Below are 27,385 nucleotides of genomic sequence, written 5' to 3'. Positions count from 1 at the left end.
CGAATAGTTAACTTGAAGTACAAAACAATTAATATACATTTAAAAATGAGTTTTCGTTCAAGAAAGTCAGATGAAAGCTTAATTTTTCTTAATTTGTAAACTTCCAAACAATTTTGTCTGGAAGTTACAGAAAATTATGATGTAACCTTAAACATAAATTAGGGAAACGTTACGCTGTGGTTAATTACCATGGTGTAACTTTTCGCAAGGGATGTGTATAACTTTACTACAGTTATTTCAGTTAAGTTACTCCAGGGGAGTGGACAGTTATGCTGTCACCGATTTCATGCAATAAGGTTACGCAAACCCTTCAACAGTGTGTGCCGCACATAAAGCAACTAAATATTAATGAATGTTAATTTTAAGCTCTTATTGTTTACTAGCTGCGTTGCCCGGCTTTTCCCGGTCCACCTTGAAAATAAAAATTGTGTCAAGTGACGTATATTCAACAATCAGGCTTAAATTTAAAAAAAAATTAAAAAAAAAACTTCATGTAAAATTTCCCTTTTAAACAATGACGACAGATATTCGCAACTCCAACAAACTATAGGGGGCACTGCAGCCATCGTCTAATGGCGGATGAAAAAGGTAAAACAAACGCATTCCGTACGTAGAAAATGCTAATAAGCCTAGGAATTTTTGTTTGAATGTATGTTTTTCTTGTTTTATTCTTTTGAAATAAATTTTTTAAGTTTTGTGGATATTCTGGTCCACGTAGAAAGAAAGGAAAATTCAAGAAGCATTACTAAACGTCAAAAATTAATGCAAATTACATAGTAGTTCTAAGCAGCCATTTCTACGATGTTAAATTTGATATTTATCAATTCTTGATAGAATTACATTTTTATTGTGACCATAAGACTGACAAAAATAAAATTTAATGTTAGATAATTTTATTATATGACATACGATTGATTATCAAAAGAGGAAGATGATGTTTCTTTGTCATATTTGGTTAGTACTAATTGTTTTACATTTGTAGCTGAGTTATTTCTCAAATTGCCGAACCGGCAATTTTAATTTTTTCTGTTTCGTATGTTTCTAGTTTCTGAATTATGATTTAATTCTGTCATTTTATGCAAATCATCAATAAAATTGTCACGGATATATTGTGGTAGTTTTCTTTTCAATTGATCTTCCATTATTTCTTTAAACCTATCGAATTCTGTAATCTATCTACCATTTTAATACACTCATGATAAAAATTAAAATGGTATAACTGACATGCGAAATCTCGCCAAGGGTTCTTTGCTCGCGCAATACTAAAACTATAACCCTAAACAAATATTTGGCGAAACGCTTCAACTGATAATGTAAGCAATAAAGTAAAGTTGGCGCACTATTTTCGCGATCAAAATTCTCAGCTTTTATTTCTGAAAATTCTAAACGTTCTTTCTCGGTTAAACATTTTTCATTTCGTTCTACGATAATATATTGAAGAAAATGTTTTGCATACTGTTTATTCCAACTAAATGCTGCAGTAAAATGATGTTAGTTAAATTAATTATTTTTAAACTAGGTGGAGATGAAAACCCTAATTCTTCTGTTAATGTTTTTAAACCCTTCTTTCGAGCTTAAGATATAAAAAAAATCCTCATATTCTTACAAATTCACACAAAACAATAAAAAAATGTTACCCGGTATAACGTGATCCTCTTTCAAAAAAAAAAAAAAAAAAAAAAAGAAAGAAAGAAAGCTTCGAACAGACGAGCATATTCGTTGTGAATTTCTTGCAAATGCAAAGCTTGTCAATTCAATGTTTTCTTGTGTTTAGCTTTCGCCATTTACGACAAGCAGCTCGATTTTTAGAGGGAAATTATGAAAACTAACATTACTTTGAGAAGCTCGAGAATACCAGTAAGCGACGAAACAATTTCTGTTGCTGAAAGCAATCTAAGACACATGGAAAGCGTTAAGAAAAACTCATAACAAACTGCATATGTTTACCAACAGATACACGTGGAACGCAATGTTTTACCTTTTTCTTTAATTTTGTAAATCACTGCAAGGTAGCGTATTCGAGAGCTGGAGTTGCGAATTAAAATACTTTTAAGAATTAAATCGAGAAAGATGGGTTTAAAAAGCGTAACTATGGAAACACAAAATAAAATAAGTTTAAGGAATTAAAAAATCGAAAGGAAATGGTTAACAATTTGAATAGAAATGAGATTTTTTTAATTTGACATAAAAAGGCTTGTAACTTTTTTTCCTTTCAAGATAGAATTATTTTTTCGACCATAGGCCGAGATGGATCTGGAGTACAGAATATCGTTTTTTTCAATGGTGTCAAAAAGAAAACTGTGGGACAATTCCTTCACTTTTTATTGATAGATATAATGAAGAAAGTAGTGAATAAATTTCAGCTAAGCTTAAAAAAATCGAAATAAAAACGCAAATAACTCCCGCCATAATTAAGTTGGGGCATTAAAACAAATTGCATAGAACACGGAAAATTCTACCCTTTCTAACGATATGTAATATTAGTATATGCAAGTAATTTTTCACCCCCATATTTTTGAATGTATGTGAAAATTGGACTTAAATTGGAATAAAAAAAGAACTACTCATCGAATTTTTTTCGAACCGGTCTGCAAACCTTTCCGGAGCTAAAAGAAAGATGCTGTGAAAATCTCAGCGAAATCAGCCGGGTAGTTTTCCAGTTTTGCGCGTGAAAACAAGAAACGCTTTTTGGAGACTTCATTTTATTCTGTGTAGAGATAGATTTGTCCGAATAACCTTAAGATAGCATAAATACTTTTTTACATTGTTATTAAACTTCACATCATAATATCACATTTAAGATTAAGTTTACATTACGGGGTGAGGCAAAACAAAAATACAAAACCGGAAAAACATTTTTTTATGTAACTTTACTAAAAAATAAACAGAATAAATAATTAAACAGAATATAACAAATAATAATAAGAGTAGGTCTTTACTTATTAATTTCATTGTTAACAAGTGACTGCCTTTTGCAGCGACGCAGAACCGCCCTTGTTAGTTAAAATTTTGGCTCGCATGCTTTTGAAAATGAGCCGCTAACTTCGAGAAAAGTGAGCAGCAAGCTTTGATCTATCCCATTCTGACGACGAAAATTTCTTTAGAGAGTTCAAACTTTTGTGTGATTTAGGACATTCTATAGACTACAAATTAGACCAAACACTCTAATCCATGGGATTGCGATCTAGAGAGTAGGGAGTCCACTTTACAGATGCTATCATGTCCAGTGCTCCTACACTTCATATCATTTTTCTGTGAATTTTCACATATTGAATTTAATTTGGACTATTGAGACAGTTCATTTTGACTTATAAATTGTTTGCACTTGTAGCCCTGTGATCAAGATATAAGGTCTTAAAGTCTGCCAAAATGTAAGAAAATTCGCTAAATTTAAAGACTTGGCGATAAATTTACGATGCCACGAGATTTCGCCATGCGTGGATGTGGCAAGACATCTGTCTGCAGAAGGTGTGAAAGGTGTATTCCAATTCTCCCCGAAACTTGCTAAATTTGACGATTTTTCTTAAAATTTGAAGACTCAAAGACCTCATACTATGGTTAAGGGGACATGAGAGCAGTTAATTTATGCGTCCAATAACGAGTTTTACCATCCTTTTTGTATTACTACACATTCAGATTTTTTTTTCATTATTGCAATATCGTAAGGTCTTGCGACGACGACTATAAAGCTTCCGCAGTTTTTTCGTTGGAAGATAAGTCTTGATTAGTAGAAATAAGCGGTAATTTCAGAAAAATTTTGCCATTGTCATATCAGATAACAGCAGTGAAAATCAATGCAAAAATACATTTTTCGGGGAAAAACATTAGTAGTTTCTAAATCTTACTGTGCTATATTCAGTCACACCTTTGTAAATATTTTAGCTTTATTATTTCACATCATTCCTATGTCATTCAAAGTATAACCCTATAGTTTTTTTCAAAATATTAACGGATCTTCTTTTTGAAATGGGTCAGGGACGAAGAGACAGAGAAATAACACGCCACAAACGTCATCGTACACTCAATTATTTTCGAATAAGTACATGATTAAAATTACCATATGTAGTTTTTTTTTATTATTTTTGCATTGTGGTGACTCTTTAAAGTCATTTGGCTTTAATTTTTTGTTTATTTATTCCTTAATATTGTGCTTATTACTTTAATACGGCCGGTATTCGTAAAAAATCACAAACACCATACGAAATTTGAATTTTTTTCTCACAGTAGCGGTAAATTAGTTTGAAATGTCTTTAAAATAGTTAATTTATTCCATTCTAAGTGCTTGATAAAATGTTTCAAAGAAAAGAACCGGATCGAGAACAAGGTAAGACAAGGTCAACCGGCAAAGTTGACAAAGCGTGATCGGAGATTTACACTTTACAAATTTATGAAAAGAACACATTTGAGTGCTGTAACAGTTTCTGCAGAGTTAAATGAAAATTTGTACATTAATTTTTCACCTAAAATTGTTCGTCAAGTTCTCTGATTAGCTTGATTAAATGAGACCTCTTTCCGCAGAAATGTTCTTGGCCGTGCGGAAAACAGAAAGCTTACGCTTTTCGTCGCAAAATCAATGATAAATAAGCTCAAAACGTTTTCGAATTAGGTCTTACTTACATATAAAAATGAATTCAACATTTTTGGTTAAACTGTTGTATAATTGTAAATAGAAGAAAAAAGTAGGAACTTAATCTTAAGAATTTAGTTCAACCAGTTAATCAGGACGGTGAAGGTGTTCTTGTGTGAGGGTGCATATCAGCTTCAGGACTTGGTAGTTTGGAATTTTTTGATGAAATAATGAATCATGCTGTTCATTTAAATATTTTAAAAACTAATTTTAAACTCTTAGCCAAAAAATAGGTTATCGGAAACAACTTTGTTTTTTATCAAGGTAACGATAAGAAGAACACTGTTTTCAACGTTTGCGTCTGGTGCCTCAAAAATTGTCCTCAAGTTTAGAAAGAACCCCTTTAATCTCCAGATTTGAACTTAATGTAACATATTTAGAGATACCTGGAAGCTAGATTACGAAAATACGGCATTGAAACGAAAATAGAGCTAGAAACAGTAAGACTCGAAGTGTAGTTGAATACTTACTCAGAAATTACGCAAAAAAAGAAAGAAAAAAGAATGAAATCTATTTCCAGACGTTTAAAAGGTGTTGTTGATACTGCATGATATTCTACTAAATAATAACTTAATAAAAAGTTAGATTATTCAACAATAAATAGACGTTTTTTAAAGTGTACGAAGACTTTTGTGAGATAAAATTTCCGGCACTATTTGGTTTTTGTTTTAAAAAAATAAGTTTCAATATTAAAAAAAAAGAAAAAAATCATGTAGTTTTGTTGAAAATTGATCTTAGATCTTATAATTAAATACCTACTCCGAAATATTAATTCTAACAAATGGATAGAGTCCTATTTCATTAAAAGTCGTAGGTGTACGAACACTTTTGGGAGCCACTGTATGAAGATTGTTTAAAATACAGTAACACATATGTTGAGTTGGAATTTACTGTATTGAATGAAAATTATTGTTTTTGAATAAAAATATTTTTAAAAGACATAATATGTCTGCAAAATACTATATTCATGGTTGTATTTAAACAAAAAGGTAGATTAAATATCAGTTCGACGCACTAAAAAAATATAAAAACTCTCTCTCTGCATTTGTTACTTCAAAACTTATTGTTATTTCACCCCACTCAATACTAGGTGGAAAGACAAATTGCTCCTTTCGCCAGTAGTGAGTGTGGAAAGAAATTTCCTTATTTTCAAGACGGAAATTGTGGCAATTTCCTCCATCTTACCACAAAGCAGATATTCCATCCTTCTTCCAAAAATTATTGAGCTATGTAAGGAACTGAACTATAACCTCAACATAAATGCGTTATTGCGAGATAAAAAGCTACTTAACGGAAAAAATGGGTTTTCATGATGGCTGAATGGACTCCAGAAAAAAGAGTCTCAAAAATAAGAATCTTAGAATAAAATAAATCATATTGTGGTGATCGTAAATTGCCCTATGTGTTCAGAATTTGATGCTTTCTGGATGGTATTTTTAAAGGACAAATATTGCTTTCTGTATCAGTTGTTTCAGAATTATTTTTCCCAGAAAATCATTTGAAGCGTATCGCTTCAAAAGTAGGAATCACCAAACAATTTTTTTTTTATAAAAAAATACGTATCTGCTGCTACAAAAAGATATGAGTTACAATAACGTTTCCTGTTTTTTTAGGTCACCTAAAGAAACAGGAAAAGAAAATAGGTCCCCTGTCCCCTAAATGTTCCAATAACATTTAGGGGACCTTTTTGAAACTCTGTGGTTGTTGGCCCACCTACGTATTGCAATGAAAAAAACTGGAGGGGGGGGGGGGGAGACGGGTTTGCTCAAAAATTGGCACTGGATATACCTATTTTTGCAGCTACACGTTTGTATTGAAAGATGGAACCTTATCCTCACTATTTCATAAAAAGATAAAAACAAGAATAACACTATCAATTTATTTTTAAAAAATGTAAGGGAATATGGAGCAATGTGAAACAGCTAAGATGGCTTAGCTTTTTCAAAGTGAAAGAATTGTAAAAAATTTTTGAAAATTACAGTGTACAAAGAAAGAACAAACTATGCAAAAAAAACTTGCATCAAAACATATTTTTTTTATTTTTGGCATTAAAATTGTAGCTTTAAAAAAAAGTGGAAATTTTTCTCTTTTTTTTCGATGAGGCAAAATGAAAAATGAAATATTTTCTATTCGATTGTAAAAAATATTTTTGATCAAATGAAGGAGCAAATAAAAGAATGAATAAATAAAAGTATAATGAAACAATAAACTAATAACTAAATAAATTAACTAATTAATGCATGAGGAAAATTAAATAACTGAATAAAATAGTGAAAGAAAAAGAAAATAAGTGAGGGAATGAATAAATATAATTGAGATATTAAATAATGAAATGTAAATAAATAATAAATGAATTAGTAAATTAATGAGTGGTTTAGTAAATGACTGAATGAGTAAACGGAATGAACTATTTCACCTTGCCCCACCCGTTTTACCGCGCATGTTTTTGACCAAGTGGGAAAAATATTTAAAACGCAAATGAGCTTAATATTAACTAAATAAATACTGCACCGAATGTTAGTAGGTGTCAACTAATATTTAAAATGTTAATAACAAGATTTTTTTTTTTTTTTTTGGTATTAGTATTTTTTTTTTTTTACTTACAGCAAAATATTACAATTTGAGCATTAATTTTTTAAAATAGAATGCTTATATCATCATATGCTTTCATTTTCAGAGCCAATTTTTTCTTGATTGGAATAGACTACATGTGTTACTACACAGTTAAATATTACCAGATACGTTGTTACTGTATTTCACTATTTCACTTTGCCCCACCCTCCCCTACGATTTTGAACCCAAATTCATTTTTCACTTCTAATTTGGAAAAAAAATGATATTTTAAAAAGATGGGTTTTAGTTTTGAATAGAATTCGATGCTTTAAAATACGAAAAAAATATGTACAATTAGAGGGTTCAGATTTTTTCAACTATTTAGAAGAAAATACTTTGGCCCTTTTATAACTATTCAAAAGGAAAATTAAAATGTAAGTTAAACAATGTGAAAAACTTCTACAATAATCTGGAAGCACAGAAAACATAAAAAAAAATATAGTTTTACTTTAACTAAACCTTAAAATAACACAACCGCTTAAAAGTAGATTAAAAAATAATTTCTGTTCTTAGTTCTTAAACCTAATTTTAATGCATAATCATTCAACTTAACATTTTTAAAAATCTAATGTAACAATTATTGTCAAGAATGTAGATTTATAAAATGCCCAATTATTTATTTTTTTTTTTTAATCGAACGTAACACTATTAACTTTTCACAATTTGCTTCTTTTGATACACTTCTGTTTTTAGATCCATTTGACTATCATATTGTAGTCTCTTTTGAGAAAAGAAAATATTTTACCGCTTATTCGGACGTGGGCAGATAAAGGGCAGTAACTGTAGAAATGAGTTTTTGAGATATTTAAAGAATCACGTTTTGGATTTATTCTAACAATAGGGACGTTTTTCTCGGTTTTCGATTTTCAATGGAAATCTAATAAGCAAGTTTGGGCAAAAAAGCTAACGTACAATAGATGACAAAAATGCAAAAAAAGAAAAAAGAAAATTGAAAAATTATTAGATACTGCCCTTTACATTTCCACAACAATATAGGTTACGTGTTTATATTCTGTGCCTATGCACCCTCTCTAACATGAAGAAAACACTGCTACAGGTTATATGACACAACTTGACTTATCTTTCTAAATTTTTGAGTTTCATTTAGGGAAGGTAGCCCAAAGTGGAGTCGAGCATAAATTGTGGATTGATCACAATTTCTAAAAGTTCAAAATTGATACCACCATTGATTTTATGTATATTATTATTTGCAGTTGATGTTGCATTAATTTTTGTTGAAACAGGTTTTCAAAAGTACTGTTTTTCGCAGTACTTTTGAAATTTCGAGCTTATTTCGACAAATGGAATCGCTTAAACTTCAACCAGTTGGAAGTCAATGCATCAGCGAAACTAGATTGCTCAAGAAACGACAAGTAGCGTAAGCGAGATATAAGATCAAAAAACAAAAATGATCAAACTTTGAAATCATTTAAATTCACGTGGATTTTTCTTTTAGTGTTGATCTTATTCGAAAAATTCAAGTTTGAAAGCCATGCACATAAAAAAATCCCTAGCATAAACAACCCCACATAGTGGCAGAAGATTCATTTTTACCCTAAAACATCTAATATTGATTTATTTTTAGCTGTTAAAACTGGAGTGAAAATTGCTCAAGCCAAAAAAGATCAAACGGTGTTTAAAACTACCCCATGAGATCAAAGGTGCTTCATTGTTTGGGTAGGATGGTGGAGCAGTTTGCGCCACTTCTGGCTGCCAAAGAGGAGATCTTAGAAATTCTTTGTTTTTGGATTTTATTCATGAAAAAGATACAGTTATTAAATATTTGAACTAGGAAAAAAAAAAATATTTTTTGGCTGGGCAATCTGAACGAAGGTTTCTTTGTTTTCTTTTTTTTTCATGCACATGCTGTGATTATATAAAAATATTGCTCTCGGAAGAAAAACAATCTTACTTGCTCTAGTTTTGTAGGTAATCCTGTTAAAGCTGTAATCTTTCCCTGTCATATATCTTGTTCTAATTGTATAACTGTTAAAAGACAAAATACGAAAAAATAAATAAATAAATAAAAAAGAACCGACTTAAAAAAACAAAGAGGAACTAAAGAGTAAAAAATAATTGGTCATTCTTACATACGATTTCCCACCCAAACGTATAAATAAATTTTTTTTTTTTTTTGAAATTCGAGTACAAAAATCAACTAAACTAACCCAATTATAAAATAAACACCGATTTTAATTACTATACGATGACTTATTTTAATACCCAACTAATTATATACGATCTCTTAACTTTTAATAACAATTTGAAGTCGCGGGGCCTAATAGAAACTACTACCTAACGTAAATGAGTAGGTTTAGTTTTAAAGACTTTCACGTTTTGTTGAAATAGCGTCAGGATTTGGTGGGGGGTCAGTGACGTTAGGTAGTAGTTTATAGAAGGTACCGACTTCAAATGATTATTAAAAATTAAGAGATCGTATATAATTAGTTCGGTATTAAAATGATTCATCGTTTAGTAATTAAAATAAGTGTTTATTTTATAATTGGGTGTTTAGTTTAGTTGATTTTTGTACTGGAATTGTAAAATAAATTTGATTTATACGTTTGGATAGGAAATCGTATGTAAGTATGGCCAATTATCTTTTTACTTTTTAGTTCCTTTTTGTTTTTTTTTTTTTTTTTGAAGTCGGTTCTTTTTTTATTTGAAAATAATATATTTTTTGCTTTTGAGTGATGTGAACGTAAAATAAGTACGTAGGGTGGAGTATGTGGTACACTCCTTACGTACATCTAGAGTGAGAAAGCGTCAAGCACAGGAATCTAAAAACAGCTAAGATGAGCAAATTAGAGAAAGAAATAGAGCACAGCGTCTCGGAGACTTCCGAAGACTGTGAAGAAAGGCTTTTTCAAATGCGTAATTACTTACAAAGAAAATTGTCTTTATCATCAGTTTGACTTCATCAAAATATGCCTTCCGAAAAAAATTAACGAGTCACTAAAAAACAACAAAAATCGCTTTAGCTTTGCCCATAGAATTTGAAGAGTTTTCTTGATTTTTTAAATCATCCCATCTTCAGATACTGACTTGATGACCATGGGATCACCTGAGAAGTATATATCTTTTCAAACGAGAAAAAAAAAAAAAAAAAAAAAAAAGAATTTTCCAAATTGGTCAATGTGTGTTTCAGTTTACGGGGGACATAAATAAAAAGATTCTGACGAATTGAGAACGTCTTTTTTGAAGTCGGTAAAAAAAAATATTTATGCGCATAACATTTTATACGATTGGCACTAAAGACTGATCTTTGTTCCTCTCAAGGATTTATTTGTGAGCTAATTTAGTTAGAACCATTTAAATGTCAATAGTTTCCTTACTATTTTATATCTCACAATAATACGTGTCACGTAACTCGTGAAAAAAGTCACATTTCTCTTTACTTGGCCCCGTTATAGATCAACACCACACTAGAAACAGAGTATCTACTGTGATGTTGTCCATATGAAGATCAAAATACTACTAGAGCAATGATATTTAAAGAATTTCCCTTTTGCTTCAGTTTTCCCCGTTTATCTTTATTAAAAATTTGCGATATAACTACTAATGATTAATGCAGGAAAAATATTTAGGGGGGGGGGCGACTCTCCCAAAGCAAGAGCCCTCCTAAAAAGGAAAAATACCCCTCAAAAGACAACTGCCCCGCCCTTAAGGGGACACCCCTGATTAATATTAACGTTTTATGGTACTTTCTTGAACACTGAGTAAAAAAAATACCTTTGTTTTAGGGAACTTTCTTTAACAATGGATTTTATATTTAATATTTAAATTAAATTGTTTAATTTAATCGTGATGTACGTAAGGTTATAACTTTTTTCTAAAGAACAAATATGGTGAAGCAAAAGTTTGAGACCTAAGTTAGATCACTGTATCCATTGAACAAAACAAACAAACAAAAAAAAAATTAAAAATCGTTTCACTAAATGAGACGCTATGAATTTACAAACAACAAAGCGCATGTATGAAATTTGAAGAGTTCCTCTATTTCTCCAGAATCCCTCATACTTGGATTTGAAGACCATTAGACGACCGGGAGAAGTATACCGTTTCAAACAGAAAAGGAATTTTCCTAATTGGTCCAGGCGACTTCTAGTAATCGGGGAGCATAGTACATAAAAAAAGTCCAACAAAGTATGTTAATCAGTATTGCCATAGATGTAAATTGAACGGCGTCATGAAATGTTAAATCTAAGGTACTTGTCAAACTTCAGAAATCGGACACCAGTTACGATATATTTATTAAGGTATATAAATTTAATCCTCGGGGAGGGGAGGGGGATTTTTGTCTTCAATTTCTCTAGAATTAAACACTAAATATATTTCAAAATTGAAATATTAAAAAAAAAAGATTTTTAATGACTAAATGAAATTATTTATTAGCAAAAAAAATATATTAAATTAATTAATTCAACTATTTCCGTAGCAAAATATATTTAATTTACCGGTTTGCTACATTAATAATAAATACCGTGAAAATCAAACATCCCCATGTGTGAGAATTAAATATTGTTCAAGACAAGATTCCTCTGCCGAAAAAATGCACCGTTCACGCTCAAACCACGTGACCTGTGACATATCGCGCAGCAGACGAAAGCTGGTTTACGTAGCCACAACGTATGAAATTTAAAGTTTCTTAGATTTCTCCGCGACCCCTCATCAGATCCAGACAAAATTAACATGAGACCATATGGAAAGTATACCCTTCCAAACAAAAAAAGACTTCGGTCAAAAAATCGATCCCGTATTTTTGGAGTAATATGAAAACATACATAAAAAGCTGCAAGACGAAATCATAACCTCCTTTTTTGAAGTCAGTTAATAAGAAAGCATTTTTTTTTCATAAAAATAAGCTTTTACTCACTCGTTATGTGAAACAAATGTAGAAGCAAAAGTTCAAACATGTGGTTTGTGAGTTTGACCAAGTCTTTCTGATTGTTCAGAAACGAAGCTACATAACTACACACAGCTTGTTCTAAATTTAGATAAAATACTTATTAAACAAGTTGTCAATATTTGCAATATTGACAGCTTTTTGGACGCGATAGATGCCAATGAAAGTATTACATTAATTGAATAACAGCAACTAATAACTCAGCATTTTCACCACATATTTACACGATGAGGAACATAAAGCTGCAAACCCTTAGACACAGCTCATTAGTTGGACAATGTCAAAAGCTACAAAAACGCAATCAAGAGATGAAAGAGATTGGCCGCGATAAAACAGTCATTATGAAGCACTAACAACCTCATTAAGGGCACATTACTTTCACCACTAATTAGGCACCCACAAGCGAGAGTTTATCAACAATAAAATTCAGATTAATTATGCGTTCACCCTAGCAGTGAGATAAAAATGCAGGTGTACTTAAGGACACACTGTTGAGAGAATGTTCATAGTTAATTTTATGGGTATTTTTCGCTTGCAGTAGCTTTACACATGACTGAATATGAATAAAATTAAAACTTTTGCTTTTCTCATGGATATTGTTTTTAGTTTACTAAAAGATTCGAGTTTTTCCAGAGATTTTGATGATTTATAAAAATAGTATTCATATTTTTAAGGACAGACTTTACGTAAAGATTATTAAGTTCATTTACGATCGTCTGAAATCGTTTTCAGTTCATATTGCTGATGACTATGATTGACTTCATTTTAAGAAAACATTTAGTTAAAACCTGACATAAAAAAAAGTTCTCCAAATTGTGTCACTATATAATAACAGCCGGAGTAAACAATTTTATGACCAGTGGACGTTTTTGAGAAATTGGACATATCTGAAGCGAGGATCAAATCATCTCTTTAACCATACAAGTAAAAATGACAAAACAAAAATTATTTGTAAGTAATTCATTATCAGAACATATTACAGATTAATATTTGAATCTGAATAAAACCTTTAAATCCAACATAGAACTAGTATGTTGTTTCCAATACGAAACTTTTTTCTATATCTATAAAGTCTGACTCCCTTAGCCCCGCCTTGTTTCAGAAGTGTTCATTTCGGTGAATGAGCGATATGGAGAGGAATGTTGAAGAACGGAAATTGCAAATGCTTTATTGGTTCTAGAGTTTGCACACGGCATCTTTTTCTTTTATTTTTTTGGGAATTTAAGAAATTAGTCAAAGAGGTTACATATTTCAATTTTGTGATGTCAAGGCAGATGTCAACAGATATTGGTCAGAGACAACAACACCTCCTATAATTAATTTCAATTGAAAATTGCGAGAGTAGGGTTGCCATAACGAATGCAAAGTTTGTCATTTTTAGTTTTTCGCCAACTCAATGCAGTTGTTGTTGCAACTTAAACAATTCAGGTGTCTATAAAATTTCTAATGAAAATATACTAGAAGTAAATTCTTTTTCATATTGCCAAAATGACGCGAAACTCGAAAATATGGCATGCGTCCTTTCTTCCATCTCCACCTATTTTAAGGGGGTTCGGGACACATTTTGAAAAAAAAAATTTAAATAGTTTACAGTTTTGAAATGTTTTGCACGATTCACAATCTATTTAATAAACAAAATTGTAACATGAATATAAAAAAAATATTTAAACTTAATTTGTTTTTTAAAAATAAAAAATGGGGTTGCTTTACATTGCTACAACTTAAAATATTCTTGGTCAATTTTCAAATTTAAAAAAAATTCACAAATATCATAGCTTTAATTTTTAATCGGCGATTAAAAAAAATTTATTTCAATAAAAAATAATAAATATTTGAAGAAAAATTTTGAAAAACTCAGAGATATTTTTTTTAAAAAAAATCATATTTTTTGCGGCAAACTTGTGTTTTCCAATTCGCCGAATAAAACTTAGAGTAAACTGTTTGAAAAAGATATGCTCCAAATTTTATTCTTTTATCTTTATCCGTTCTTGACTTAAAAGAATTTGAATGCAAGAAATCGGGGAAAATTGCATCATAGAGGAAAAGGCGTTTAAAGTTTTAAAGTTAAATATAATTTTAGTTAAATATACTAGAAGTATAAATTCTTTTCATATTTCGAAAATGTCGTGAAACTCGAAAATATGGCATGTGTCCTTTCTTTCTTCACCACCTATTTTAAGAGGGTCCGGGACATATTTTGAAAAATTTTTATTAAATAGTTTAGAGTTTTGAAATACTTTGCCTGATTCACCATCTGTTTAATAAGCAAAATCATAGCATAAATATGTTTTAAAAAAATTAAATTAAATTTGTTTTTTTTTTTAAAATAAAAAATGGGGTTGCTTTACATTCCTTTAACTCAAAATATTCTTGATCAATTTTCAAATTAAAAAAAAATGCGCAAATATCACTTTAATTTTTATTCGGAAATTTTAAAAATACTATTTCGATAAAAAATAAAAAATATTTGAAGAAAAATTTCGAAAAACTCAGAGATATTTTTTTTAAAGTATCATATTTTTTGCAGCAAACTTTTTTTTTCCAATTCGCCAAATAAAACTTAAAGTAAACTGTTAAACTGCTTGAAAAAGATATGCTCCAAATTTCAATGCTTTATCTTTATCGGTTCTTGACTTAAAAGAATTTGAATGCAAAAAATCGGGGAAAATTTCATCATGGAAAAAAAGGCGTTTAAAGTTTTAAAGTTAAATATAATATTAGTTAAATGAGCTAGAAGGAAATTCTTTTTCATACTACCGAAATGTGGCGAAACTCGAAAGCATGGGACGCGTCATTTCTTCCTTCTCCACCTGTTTTAAGGGGGTCCGGGACACATTTGACATTTTTTTTATTCAATAGTTAAGAGTTTTGAAATTTTTTGCACGATTCACCATCTATTTAATAAGCAAAATCATTACATAAATATTTAAAAAATATTTTTTTTTTAATTTTGGTTTTTAAAAATAAAACATGGATTAGCTTTACATTCAAAATATTACAAAATATTCTTGATCAAGGTCGAGGATTAAACGCATGCAACAAAAATAATTATACAGAGGTGTGAAAATTATTAGAATATATTGTAATTTTTTCAGATTTTCTTGAATAATTTTCTATATACTTGTAATAATTCATGAAGGATAATTTGTTTTGTCATTCTAATCATATTTTCACTCGTTTAGAGTAGTTTTGGGGCCTTTACTTTGTTAAATAATGGCATTCGTAAATAGAGAAACATTTGATCTAAAGTACTGAAATTGTTCGCATTGCATAAAGCATGTGTTTGAATAATAATCGAATTTAAAATAAATTCAAAAACTGTCAGATTGCTGTGATAGTATTTTATATTATTTCCGTGGGTTGGCATCAGTATTATTTCATTCTTACTGCAATTTTTTTCGCAGCTTTAATTAATTTATAATCGGCAGCATTTTTTCTCTTTTGATAAAAGACTATTCCGTGATCATGAACGAAAAAAGTGATATTTTTTCTAGAAAACTAGCAGCAATAAAATATCTCATCCAAGAAAATCACTATACACAAAAGAAATTGCTAAAAAGTAAAAATTTTGCAAGCATCTGTGTGTAAAATAAAAAACATCTTTGAATTTCAAATAAATTCCATAGTATTGAAACGCAGTAGATAAGTAAATTTATTGCAAAAACAGAAATGAAATTAATTCATGTAGCCAAAACTAACAGAAAAACAACTGATCATGAGCTAAAAATATCTCTATAAGTGTAAGGAGTAAATGTATGTGATTCGTCAATTCGTAGAAAACACATCTAAGTTAAACTGGGTGCTCGTTATCCTCGTAAAGAGGGCTAAAATGAAATTTGTTATGACAAAGATACTTTACTTGGGCGAAAATTGTGCATCAACTATTTACTGGTAATTGAACCAAGGTGAGAAATATTACTTTTCGTTCAACTGTTCAGTTAAATTCAAGTTGTTCAGTCTTTTTCCTAAAATTAAATATTTTACACTGACTAAAGATTCAGAACTGTTTATAAATATGGCTAAAACTTTCTTTATGAGAATATTTCCCAACAAATTACATGCACTAAGGTATTTTTTACCTTTTAGGTATAGTTTTCTGATAAATCAATGCTTAAAATACCAAAAGATAACAGTCAGTACGTCAGGAGAACCAGTAAGTATTTTCCCGAGTTCGCATAATAGCCCAGTGAATTTAGGCCAAAAATAGGGTCGATGAGCCACAAATTTATAATTAGCTGAATTTTTCAGGATTAGTTAATGAACATGTGTAGAACAAATCCTGAAAAGTCCCCTAAGTTCCCATGTGAGCTTCTATCCAAAATGGCGGATCAAAGATGGCCGCGTGGAATTTTTTGTTTTCCTTATAACTCGGTCAAAAATGAAAATTTTTCAGTTCTGAAAAAAACTGTAGACTCTGGAAGTAATATTGTTTCAATGCATAACTTAAAATAACTAATAACATTTTTCTAACATTTGTTTTGACATCAAAAACTGAAATTTCTGTGTTCTATGTAACATGCAGCAGAACACATAAACTACTAAAATAAATAATTTTTTACATTTTGTGGTTTACTTTCAAAAAATATTTTCCCACATACATTAGTCAATAGTTGTTATTTTTCAGTTTTAAAAAATGTTATATATATTTGAGTTGGTGCTTGTGTTTTATCGACGTTTCCCATAAAAAAATCATTAACATATATCATCTGCAAATTGTGTTTTTTTTTCTGAAATGCAAAATTTTCGGTGTGAAAGTTCAATGCTGATCTGTTTAGCTGTTTAAAACTACCATGAATCGTAAAGTTCCCCCAAATTCATTTTGTAATATAAAATGAATTTAAAAAAAAAAAAGAAAAAAAGAAAACACTCACTATAACGATAGAAATTCGTCAAAAATCGTTCAATTTTTTTTTAATAAAAAGATCATTGTTATCTCAAAATGATATTTTATTGTACATTTTAAATTGCAAATAGTTACTCAAGAATGATTTTTTTTTAAAATTATGTTTCCATATAATTATGTGACAATTGAAAAAATGTCGGTTAAAGATCACTGCCTTCAACTTTAGGAAGTTCTGTTGGGGAAGTCAAACTTCAGAAGAAAAAAGGGGTTATTATTAAGAAATGAGCGTTCTGTTCAGTCTTCCACAGTTTTTGACTAGGGTGCTGCTAGTTTCAAATCATACGATAAGTTACGAAATAACTCAAATATGAAATAGACTCTCAACTACCCTCGCGTTTTGGTAATGTTTCTTTGCGGTAGGATTTCTTATGCACGCATTGGCATGGGACGAGTGAGTCATATAATAAAAAGACATATTCCTCAAATACTCTAATGCATTACCAATTAACATTGGGAAGAAACAAAGAAGAGTGATGTCGAAAATGGCTGAATCTACTACTTTTTGAGGAAAATGTAATGGGAACGATTTTATAGACTAACTTTTTGTGGAATTCTGAGAACAAATCAAGATTAAATCAAATTACGATGGAATACTTCCAATTAGGAGGAATGACTGTTTTACAAGTGGATAGGGAAGTCAATGTATTGATTTGCTTAGTTGCGATAAAAACATGTCAGAACAGCTCCAGACCAGTCGCAGTAATAGGTACTGATACAGATCTGCTCTCGATTCTAAGTGAAAGATGTACAGGGTTGTCCAAATTAAAGTTCCCCAACTCAGAGGCCTGTGCAAGATGTTCTATGGGTCATAATGTGATGAAATTTTGGAAACAGACAATTCAGATCATGCGCTTGTGATTTATTAAAAAAAAAAAAAAAAGTACCTGAAGTTGCCGATAGGTGGCGTTGCAGATCAACAAGACATTCTATAGATGTTCTATATGTCTGCCGTGGTTCTCCACAACTTTTTCCATCCGTAAAGCAGTGTGTTCCACAGCGGAACGCAATAAGTGCATATTAATACCACGCACATTCTGAATAATTGAGTCTTTCAGATCTGCCAAGGTTGCTGGATTTTCTCGGTAGACTTGATCTTTTACAAATCCCCATAACCAAAAGTCGCATGGGGTGAGATCAGGCGAGCGAGGAGGCCAAGCTGTTGGGAAACAGCGGCTGATCACACGTGCATCAGTGAAAGTTGCCCGTAACACTTGTTGAACGCCCAGAAGAATATGGGGAGGTGCACCATCCTGCATAAATATAGTGTCCTGGAGGTTGCCACGTTATTGCAGTTCAGGAATCACAAACGTTGTCAACATGTCCTGATATTATCTTCCTGTGACAGAGCAGATTTCGAATAGTCTTGGAGTCACCTCTTCAAAAAAATAAGGCCCAATGATGAATGTTGCAGTGAAGCCGCACCATACCGTAACCTTTGCAGGGTGCAAGGGCACTTGATGAATTGCTCGCGGGTTTTCACATGCCCAAATGCGGCAGTTGTGCGCATTCACTTGACCATTCAGGTGAAAATGGGCCCCATCCGTCCAAAGGATATTTCACGGCCAAGCAGCATCGACTTCCATTCTGGCAAGGAACTGCAGCGTAAATGTTTCCCGAACCACAGGGTCCCCGTCCGACAGCTGATGAAGACTATGGATTTCGTAAGGAAAATAGCGTAGGATTCGACGCATCACACGCCAGACGGTCGTATAGGGCATATCCACAGCACGAAAAACACGTGGCACACTGACAACACCATGTGGCAATTGTCTAGTGGTATCCACGGCCGCCAAAGCAACGTCTTCTACGCGTGCAGAATTCCCAGCATGGCGTCCTCTACCTGGCAAAATTCCCAGTTGTCCAGATCTTTCGAACTTCCTCATCATCTCTCTTAAAGCGTGTGGCGACATCGGTCCTCGGCGCATGTTCTTCAGCCGACGGAATGCTTTTAAAGCAGCACATGAGCTCTCGTCATTCTGGTAAAAAAGTTTGACCAATAGAGCTTTGTCTTTCAAAGTCACCATTGTGTACCAGCGAGGTTGAAAATAACTGCCTGTGCAGCGCCTGTCTTCCACCTTCCACTTTTGTAGGGCTCATCTTTTGCATACGTTGCGCAGAAGCTTTATTTCTGCAAATCACGTCGTTAAAATATGCAAATTTCCCAATTACTTGTGCTACAGCGCCCTCTATCGGCAACTTTTAGTACTATTTTTTTTTTAATAAACCACGAGCGCATGATCTGAAGTGTCTGTTTCCAAAATTTCATCACATTATGACCCATAGAACATCCTGCACAGGCCTCTAAGTTGGGGAACTTTAATTTGGACAACCCTGTATGTCTGGAACATGGTAAAGAAGAAGAAAGTATAAGAAGCCTTGGGCCCCTTGAAGGATCCTCTTCTTTTGCTCTTCGCAGTCACTGAATGTGACTCCGACTCCAAGTCGGCTATATTCAGAAAGGGTAAATCTTGAGCTTTCTAGTTGCTAAAGACAAATCTCAAACTGTTTTCTCTGATCTCACAGCTCAGTAGTTTTCAGCTTGATCCATCCAGAAAAGGTCACCCAGATTGTAGAAGTTTTTCGGAAACATCTTTTTGGTGGGAGTAACACTTAATTCTCTAGACATCTTACGGTGCAACCGCTGTAATAATTAAGTAACCAAAACTCCTTCTTCAATCTTTAAAACTTGGAAACTCTTCCACCCACAAGTGCAGTTGCTTCACATTATCCATTTTGTGTTTATCCAATAGTACAACAAAAAACATGAATCCAAATAAATGGGGATGTGTTATGAAAGGAGGTGGACTGTTCACAACGCTTCTGTCACTTCCCGAAGATTCCGAAGGAATTCCGCATTTAATGTTTTGCGACTACAAATTAACAGTAATTATGTGAGACTGTTATTTAGATGCCAATGAAAACGCAGACCTTTAATGTTACAAGTTTTGATGGATTTTTTAGGTGAAACATGTAAAAATTCAACTTCTGTGCACAGTTTCGAAGATGAGGATGATGATATTGCATGTTGATGCTTTTTTTCTCTAGATTTTTACTGCCATTACTATCTTCTCTTTATATATGGTACATGCATTTCAAAAAGGCATTATATGTCAGTTTTTAAAGTACTAATGAAATGATATTCTGCAATTTTTTTGAAAATGCATTATAAGGTAGGAATTGCAAAATTTCTTTTAGAAATGAAATAAAATCAGCTTGCTTATTCATTGAATGGAATATATCAATCATTTTGCAGTTCATGTTTCAAAAAGAATACCATAAAAATTCTTTATTTTAGTAACTTTTTCGTTCTGCTGCATATTACGTAGAAAAAAGAAATTTTAGCTTTTGATGTCAAAACGATTGTTTCAACTTTTTAAGTGGTTATTTTAGAGTGTATATCGAAGCAGTATTACTTTTTGATCATAAAGGCTTTTTAAAACTGAAAAATCTTTATTTTTGACCGAATTATATGGAAAACAAAAAGTACTAGGTGGTCATCTTTGATCCGCCATTTTGTACGGAAGCTCACATGGGATCTTAGGGGACTTTTTAGGATTTACTCTACGTACTATGAGGAACTAATTCTGAAAATATTTCTTAATTATAAATTTGTAATGCAAAAAATCCTTAATTTACTGGGCTATAATACAAACGGTTAAACTCACCACCCAAGTTATGGATTGGAGCTTAATTTCCGCTCAGGATGCTGGATGTTTAAGCATTGTAGATGTTAAGCATCAGGACTGAATAACAACATGAAAAAGTGCTTGAACAAAGGTTTTAGTTAAAAATTTGGTTTCCAAATGGAGACTTTATATTCATGCAGGATGAAGTTCTGTGTCTTGAAGCTTTATCTGTGACCAAAATTTTGAATGCAAAAACGTATGTAAAAACACTTTCACGGCATGGAAACAGTTCAAATATGAGCCCAATAGAGAATATCTGAACTATTGTAAAGAAAATATATTGTAAGAAATAGAACTTCACAAACAAGAATTGTGTTGTGAAGAATTGTGTTGCCTGTAAGAAAATCTAACAGGACTCATTCAAATTTGGCACCATGACGAGAAAATACAAATTAATTGCCAAAAACTCATAAAAAGAATGCCAAGACAGATAGATTCTTTATTAAAAAAATAAGAGGATGCCCACTCAACATTAAATGTATCGACGTTTTTAAAATAAAGTAATACTTCTTTGATATAACAAGGATTTACTATAAATTTCACAATTATTCTAATAATTTCCACACCTCTGTATCTTTCGTTCTAATCAAGATAGAAACAAGATTCAAACGTCTTTTTAAGCAGAAAAAACGGAGAAGTTTTTAAAATCATTAACAAAAAAAAAAAAAAAAATCAAAATTTGACGATTTTTGTGTCCCGGAACCCCCGAAGGAATGAACAAATGGACTAGTTTTCTCAAATGATTGATAAGGGTCCTTTGTTAGCGGTCAGACAGTAGTATGAATCCTTGGACCTAACGCATTGTTACAAATTTTGCAAATAGTATTTTTTTTATGTTTATATAGGGTGTTTCTGAACTCTTGGGCAAAACTTTAAAGGGAGATAGTACACATCTGGACAAACAATATAATTGCAAAAATAAGGGTCCCAACATCTTCCGAAGGTGATAGCGCCATTTAAGTTAGGATCCAAAATTTAAAATGATCATAAAAATTTGAGGAGTTTGTTGATTCGTTTGCGGTTTTCGCTAAAATTATTATTTTTATAAGTATTTTCTTGAAGATAAATTTTAAAGATGTAGTTTAAAAATGACGATAGATGGCGCTTTAGACTTTGGAGTAACGAACAACTATTTTTTACTGCTATTTTTGAATCTCATTAAATGTTAATGCTTGGACTTAAACTTAAAATTTTGAGCTCTAAGTCTGAATTGTTGGGAGTGATTACGTAACAAAAACTGAACTGTTTTCAGAGGTTGAAATACACTTTGTCACAAAAAAATGTATGCATCAAGAATAAATTGCGTGGCAACCATAACACTTGGCAGGAATGTAGTTTGGTAAAAGATAATTTAAATTTCGTCGCCAGTGACGAAAGGGTAAGCGCGCTATCTGCATATAAGATGCGTAGATAGGTACGATTGAAAGTGTAAAAGCTTGTGTCAAAGGGCACTTTAAACAAAACTGTAGAGTTGTATATACGCTATTGTGACTTGGACAACCGTTTAGAGGTATACAAACAGTTGTTGGACTGTTTAAAGGGACGTACAGTAGATCTCAGAAAAGCAGGTTGGTTGTACGCACGTATCTGCCGCCACCTCGGTCGGAGCGATATGGTAGTAGCTTAGTGTAAGTAAAAATAAATGAATCACTCCATTGCGGTCAGTTAAGGCATTCTAATAACAGAAATGATCGCGAAGATCGCACACTATATAAGCGGCCACAACCGTATCAAAAAGGTCTCTAGCATTAGTTCCAGGCCGTTTAACACCTTCAAAGAAACTGATGGTATCAAGAAAACAATCCTGAGTAGTCAGAAAGACTCTGGTATCTCGAACCGGCATCGATTGCGATGGATTGGATTTTCACTGCACTTGATTAGCTGTATTGTGACGACAGGAGGCATGTTTTCTTCAACGATGAATCCCGATTTAGTCCCAATGGTTATAGGTAACCTATTTCACTCCATATTAGGCCTTCTTTTGTCTTGTATAGCTGCTAGAGGAAGCTATACAACTTACGGTTTTCTAACCTTAATTGTGTCATAAATTCTTAATAAAACAATATTTTGTTCCAAATTTGTAATCATGTTCTTATCTTGTCGTAGGCCACATCCATTTTAAGTTTCGTGAAGATCGCTCAGTTCCTTCAGGGGTTAATGTTTTTTTTTTTTTTTTTTTGTGACAGTGTATTTCAACCTCTGAACACAGTTCAGTTTGCGTAATATTTAAGTACGCCCAATGATTTTGATTTTGAGCTAAAAACTTAAGTTCAAGTCCAAGCATTAAAAAAAACCTAATGATATTCAAAAATAGCGGTTAAAAATAGTTGTTCGTTACTTCAAAGTCTAAAGCGTTCTTTATCGGCATTTTTTAAACTACGTTTTCAAAATTTATTTTCAAGAAAATAATGATAAAAAGAATAATTTTAGCTGAAACTGCAAACGAATCGACCAATTTTTCCGTTTTTTTATGATCATTTGAAATTTTGAACCCTAAACTTTCATGGCGCTTATCATCTTCGAAAGACGTTTGCGACTCTTATTTTTGCCATTATATTTTTTGTCTTGATGTGTATTATCACCCCTTAAAGATTTGCCCAAGAGTTCAGAAACACCCTGTATGTTCTTAGTGTGTTGTAATCTGGCTGAATTTGGCGTTTATTCCATGAATTTTTACTTAAAAGTACTGTACTTTAAGAAACTTTATCTTTCTGTATGTTGACTTTGCGTGCTGTGAATCATTTAGCATTATGTTTATAGGGCTGGCGAGAAATTTAAGTGATATCGCCAAGTTGGCATTATTTTTATGACTTTTTTTTAATGCCAAATTTGGCGAGAAACCGCTAAATGTCGCCAGGCTTGGTAATATTTGGTGACATTTCGAATATTAGCGTGTAAGTAGTATTCAATGCTAATTATGAATGGATAAACCCTGTAACGTCCAGAAAATACAAGAATCAGGTAAAGGGGATCCCTCATCACGTCTTACAAAAAAGCAATATTCATAAAAAATAAATAAATAAATAAAGTCTCACGCAAAAACTTGACGACCGTCCCAATTTCCGAATTATCGAAATATCCTAACAAAAAACGAACACACACACACAAAAAAAAAGTTTTAAAAGTTTTACTTAAATTAATTATACATTTCGTTTGTTAATTAACAGAAGATGCCGACGGATAAAAATTTTAATTAATTGAGATGATATCCCAACAATCAAAACCGCGCAGATGACACTTTATTATGATTTATCTTTCTTATTGTTGCAAATTTTATTCGTACAAAAAATTGCAAAAATCAGCCTCCTTTTGAGCTATTGACGCCAAAATAGAATCAGCTCTTGTACCCTCTAAGGGCTGTCGATAAATTTTTGTTTGATTCCGTTCATAAATTCTTGAGATATAGCAGTCACAAGTAACTGCAAAAAACGTTCGATTGTTAAGCTCCCGTTTGAGCTGTTGACATCAAAATTAAATCAGCACCTCTACCCGTTAGGGTCAACATATTGATTCCTCCAATTGGTCCTGATTATCTCCAAAATTTTAATTTAGGCACTTACATTCTTTTTCTCCCACTGCATCAAACGTCATTTAATACGAAATTGAATAAATATCTTTATGCTCGAAGAATACAAGAATATAACGTAGCGTATGAAGGCACTGATTAGAAGAAGAACTGAATTCACGTGTTTCGGGTTCACAAAGGAATCAGTATTAGATGCAAAAGATATGAGCATGTGGATAAAAAAAAACGTCCGACAATATATTGACAAGAAATTTTTTCTCATTTTTTAAAAGTGTGATAGTATTTTTAGCTTTCCGTCCCCCCTCCTCCCTCACACACAAAGTTGGCATTTTTGGAGAGACTTGTGCCTACTAAGACCAAGTCAACTTTTTCGTTAACACTTCTGAGAAACATGATTGAAACTTACATTTTCAACTGGAGTTATTCTTTACTTATTTTTTATGAATCAGCTTATGAGTCAGACCCATTGAATCATAAATGAGCAAGATATGAGGACATGAACCTTGGGATGGCCTTATTTCGTGCACTTAACAGATTGTGATTTCAGTAAAATAATATCAGAAATATAGTTAAAATTCCATAAAGAAAAGCACGAAGAAAAAAAGTACAATTATAGGAAAAAAAATACCTTAAAAATTATTTTTTATTTAAATATTGCTTTCTCCTTTTACTGAGTAAAAAAAACACTAAAATTCAAAGATAATGCTCTGCTGATTAACAGTGCGTGTACTTTTATAAATTTTTAAACCCTAAAACAATTAACGAAATATGTAATATTTGCACCATAAAAAACAGAAACTGCTGATATATGTTCTTAAATGCAGCTTAACATAAAAGCATATACCTATGACGACAAAAAATACCATCAAGTAATTTTCTAAGAGCTAATTCCATTCTTTGAGAAAAAGGAAGAAAAAAAATATGCATGCACCTAATTTTATAACATAATAAGCCGATGGGTAGTTTCGTCATGTTTTATCTAATCTCTATCCACATCTTTGGCAACTACTTTTTCTTCTTACGTGTTTCATAAATTATTAGATTATGTGTCTTATTTTTATGAGGAAACGGTCGAAAGCAAATTACCTCACCTCATTAAAGATTAAATTTAGAGTAAAAAAGTTCGCTGTCTATTTTTTGTTTCGAACATTCTTTGGCGTTATATTATCTAATGAAACTGGAATTAAAATATGTTTTAGCACTTCTACGAAATATTCTTTTGCGAACATGTGCTTGGAAGGCATGTATATTCCATGTATAAGGAGGCTAATAAACTTTGCTTCTTCGCCAGAGAAAAATTGTTTCGCTGCTGAAAAAAGGCAACTCTTTCATTTAGAATTATGGAAGGCAAATATTTTTTAGAGGCTCCTTTTTACAGTTGAATTAGGAGCATGTTTTCTAAACTAACTCAGTGCTTTAAAATGTTTATGCACTGTTAAAAGTTCAAGAAACTTTTATGATAAATAGAGCTGTAAAATGGAGTGTTTACTTACAAAAAAAAAAAAAAAAAAAAAAAACATTAAATTGAGTTGAAAAAAGTAAACGATTTGCAGCGCCAATTGATGCACCACGTGACTTACAGTGCGAAGCACATAACACCGTATTTCCCCTCAGTCAATGTCATCCTACCGGAATGGTGCTCAGCAAAACCACCTGCCAATACGAAGGTTCCGAGTTTGGACATGCTGTTTGCATTTTGCTTTTTTTTGACTCTCGTTAATACTACCGTAAAATTTTACAGTAAAATATTATTTTACGGTAAAAGTTTCTGGCAACATGGATAACAGTAACTTTTACCGTAAAATTTCAGGATTCTTTTAAACAGTGTACAGTATATCGGAGAGAAAAAGATAAAAATAATAGTGAGAAATTTATTGAAAAACATTTTAAAACTTTAGATGGCCTAAACTCTGAAGGGTCAACATCTTACCAAATTAAGCTTTGTGAGAGATAGATCCTTGTCCTACACAGTTAACTCCTTTACCTAAGAAAATATTTACGTTTCAACAGACTGGGTCAAAAGTGGGACTATAATTGTTACCGTCTCGTAACACATTCTTAACATTGTGAGCCAAATTGTCTACGCAGTAATATTACAATTCATGACATTTTTCAAAGAAAAAGCTTGAATTCAAAAACACATTTATTTTAGACTATTTACAATATTTACATCTATCTTACTCAACTTCTACTAATAAAAAACTGCCGAATTCTAATCATATCACCTTCATCTTAATAAACAAAATCCTGTTCTCTTTTTACGCTTTTGCCACAAGTCAAAAGTAAATTCTTCGTTGCCTCGAGGCGGAAAGGATGATCATTACTGGGTTTCAAGTTTTTTCTCTATCAATAATAATAACTAAAATGCACTTAAGCAATAGTGTTGGAGCTCAGATATGAAGTATCAAGAATGAGAACTAATGTACTCACGACTTCGATGAGCTGTGAGAGCTTGAGCTTGATGGATACTGTGAGAGCTTCCGAAACATTGATTACGGGTCGGACGAGTTTGTTGTATCGGGAGATGAGGTCGTCATAGAGTCGCTTCGCGTCCGGGTTTGCCTCTGAAACGAAAGGAACCGCATAATTACATTCTGTCCAATGATAAACAGGAAAATTCAAATTTAAAGAGAAATAAAAAATGAGAAATTAAATGTCATGAGGTTATCATGGGTCCAACGGATTATATACAAGGTTAGCGTAAAAGAATATCTCGATTTTTAAAATTTATTTCATAAACTATTACCCCTAGCACTATAAATGATACATAAAAATAAAGAGAAACTATGAAAGTGTTTTTTTCACTCTCAAATGTTCGATGTGTGCGCTTTTCGTAACAGCGACACTCATCTTTAAAGTACATTTTGGAGTGTTTCACTGTCAATTTTTGGTAATGCAACACATATGCGATCTTTCAGTTTTTGCAATGTTGTAGGCAATTGTGGTGTATAAACACTGTCTTTGACAAAAACTCATTAAAAAAAATCACATGGTGTTAAGTTTGAGGATCTGACTGGCCAATGCATAAAGGGTAAATCATCATCACCTGCACGGTCAATCCAGCGTTGCGGAACCCCAGTGGCGCAGCAAAGGGGTAAAAACATCACCCAGAAGTTTTGGTTTT

General features: G+C 32.0%; 1 protein-coding gene across 2 annotated transcripts in view; it reads right to left on the bottom strand.

The window, feature by feature from the left end:
• Nucleotides 1-27,385, bottom strand: part of LOC129225851 (acetylcholine receptor subunit alpha-like) — a 271,447-nt gene that overhangs the window by 92,984 nt on the left and 151,078 nt on the right. For both annotated transcript variants that reach the window (XM_054860372.1, XM_054860373.1), the window contains exon 2: nucleotides 26,692-26,825. In XM_054860372.1, the coding sequence (XP_054716347.1) occupies nucleotides 26,692-26,825 (134 nt within the window). The remainder of the gene's footprint in view (nucleotides 1-26,691; nucleotides 26,826-27,385) is intronic.

The sequence above is a fragment of the Uloborus diversus genome, chromosome 7 (assembly GCF_026930045.1).
Source record: "Uloborus diversus isolate 005 chromosome 7, Udiv.v.3.1, whole genome shotgun sequence".
Lineage (NCBI taxonomy): Eukaryota > Metazoa > Arthropoda > Arachnida > Araneae > Uloboridae > Uloborus > Uloborus diversus.
The sequence above is the reverse complement of the archived record's forward strand: the minus strand, read 5'-3'. Positions and strand labels throughout refer to the sequence as shown.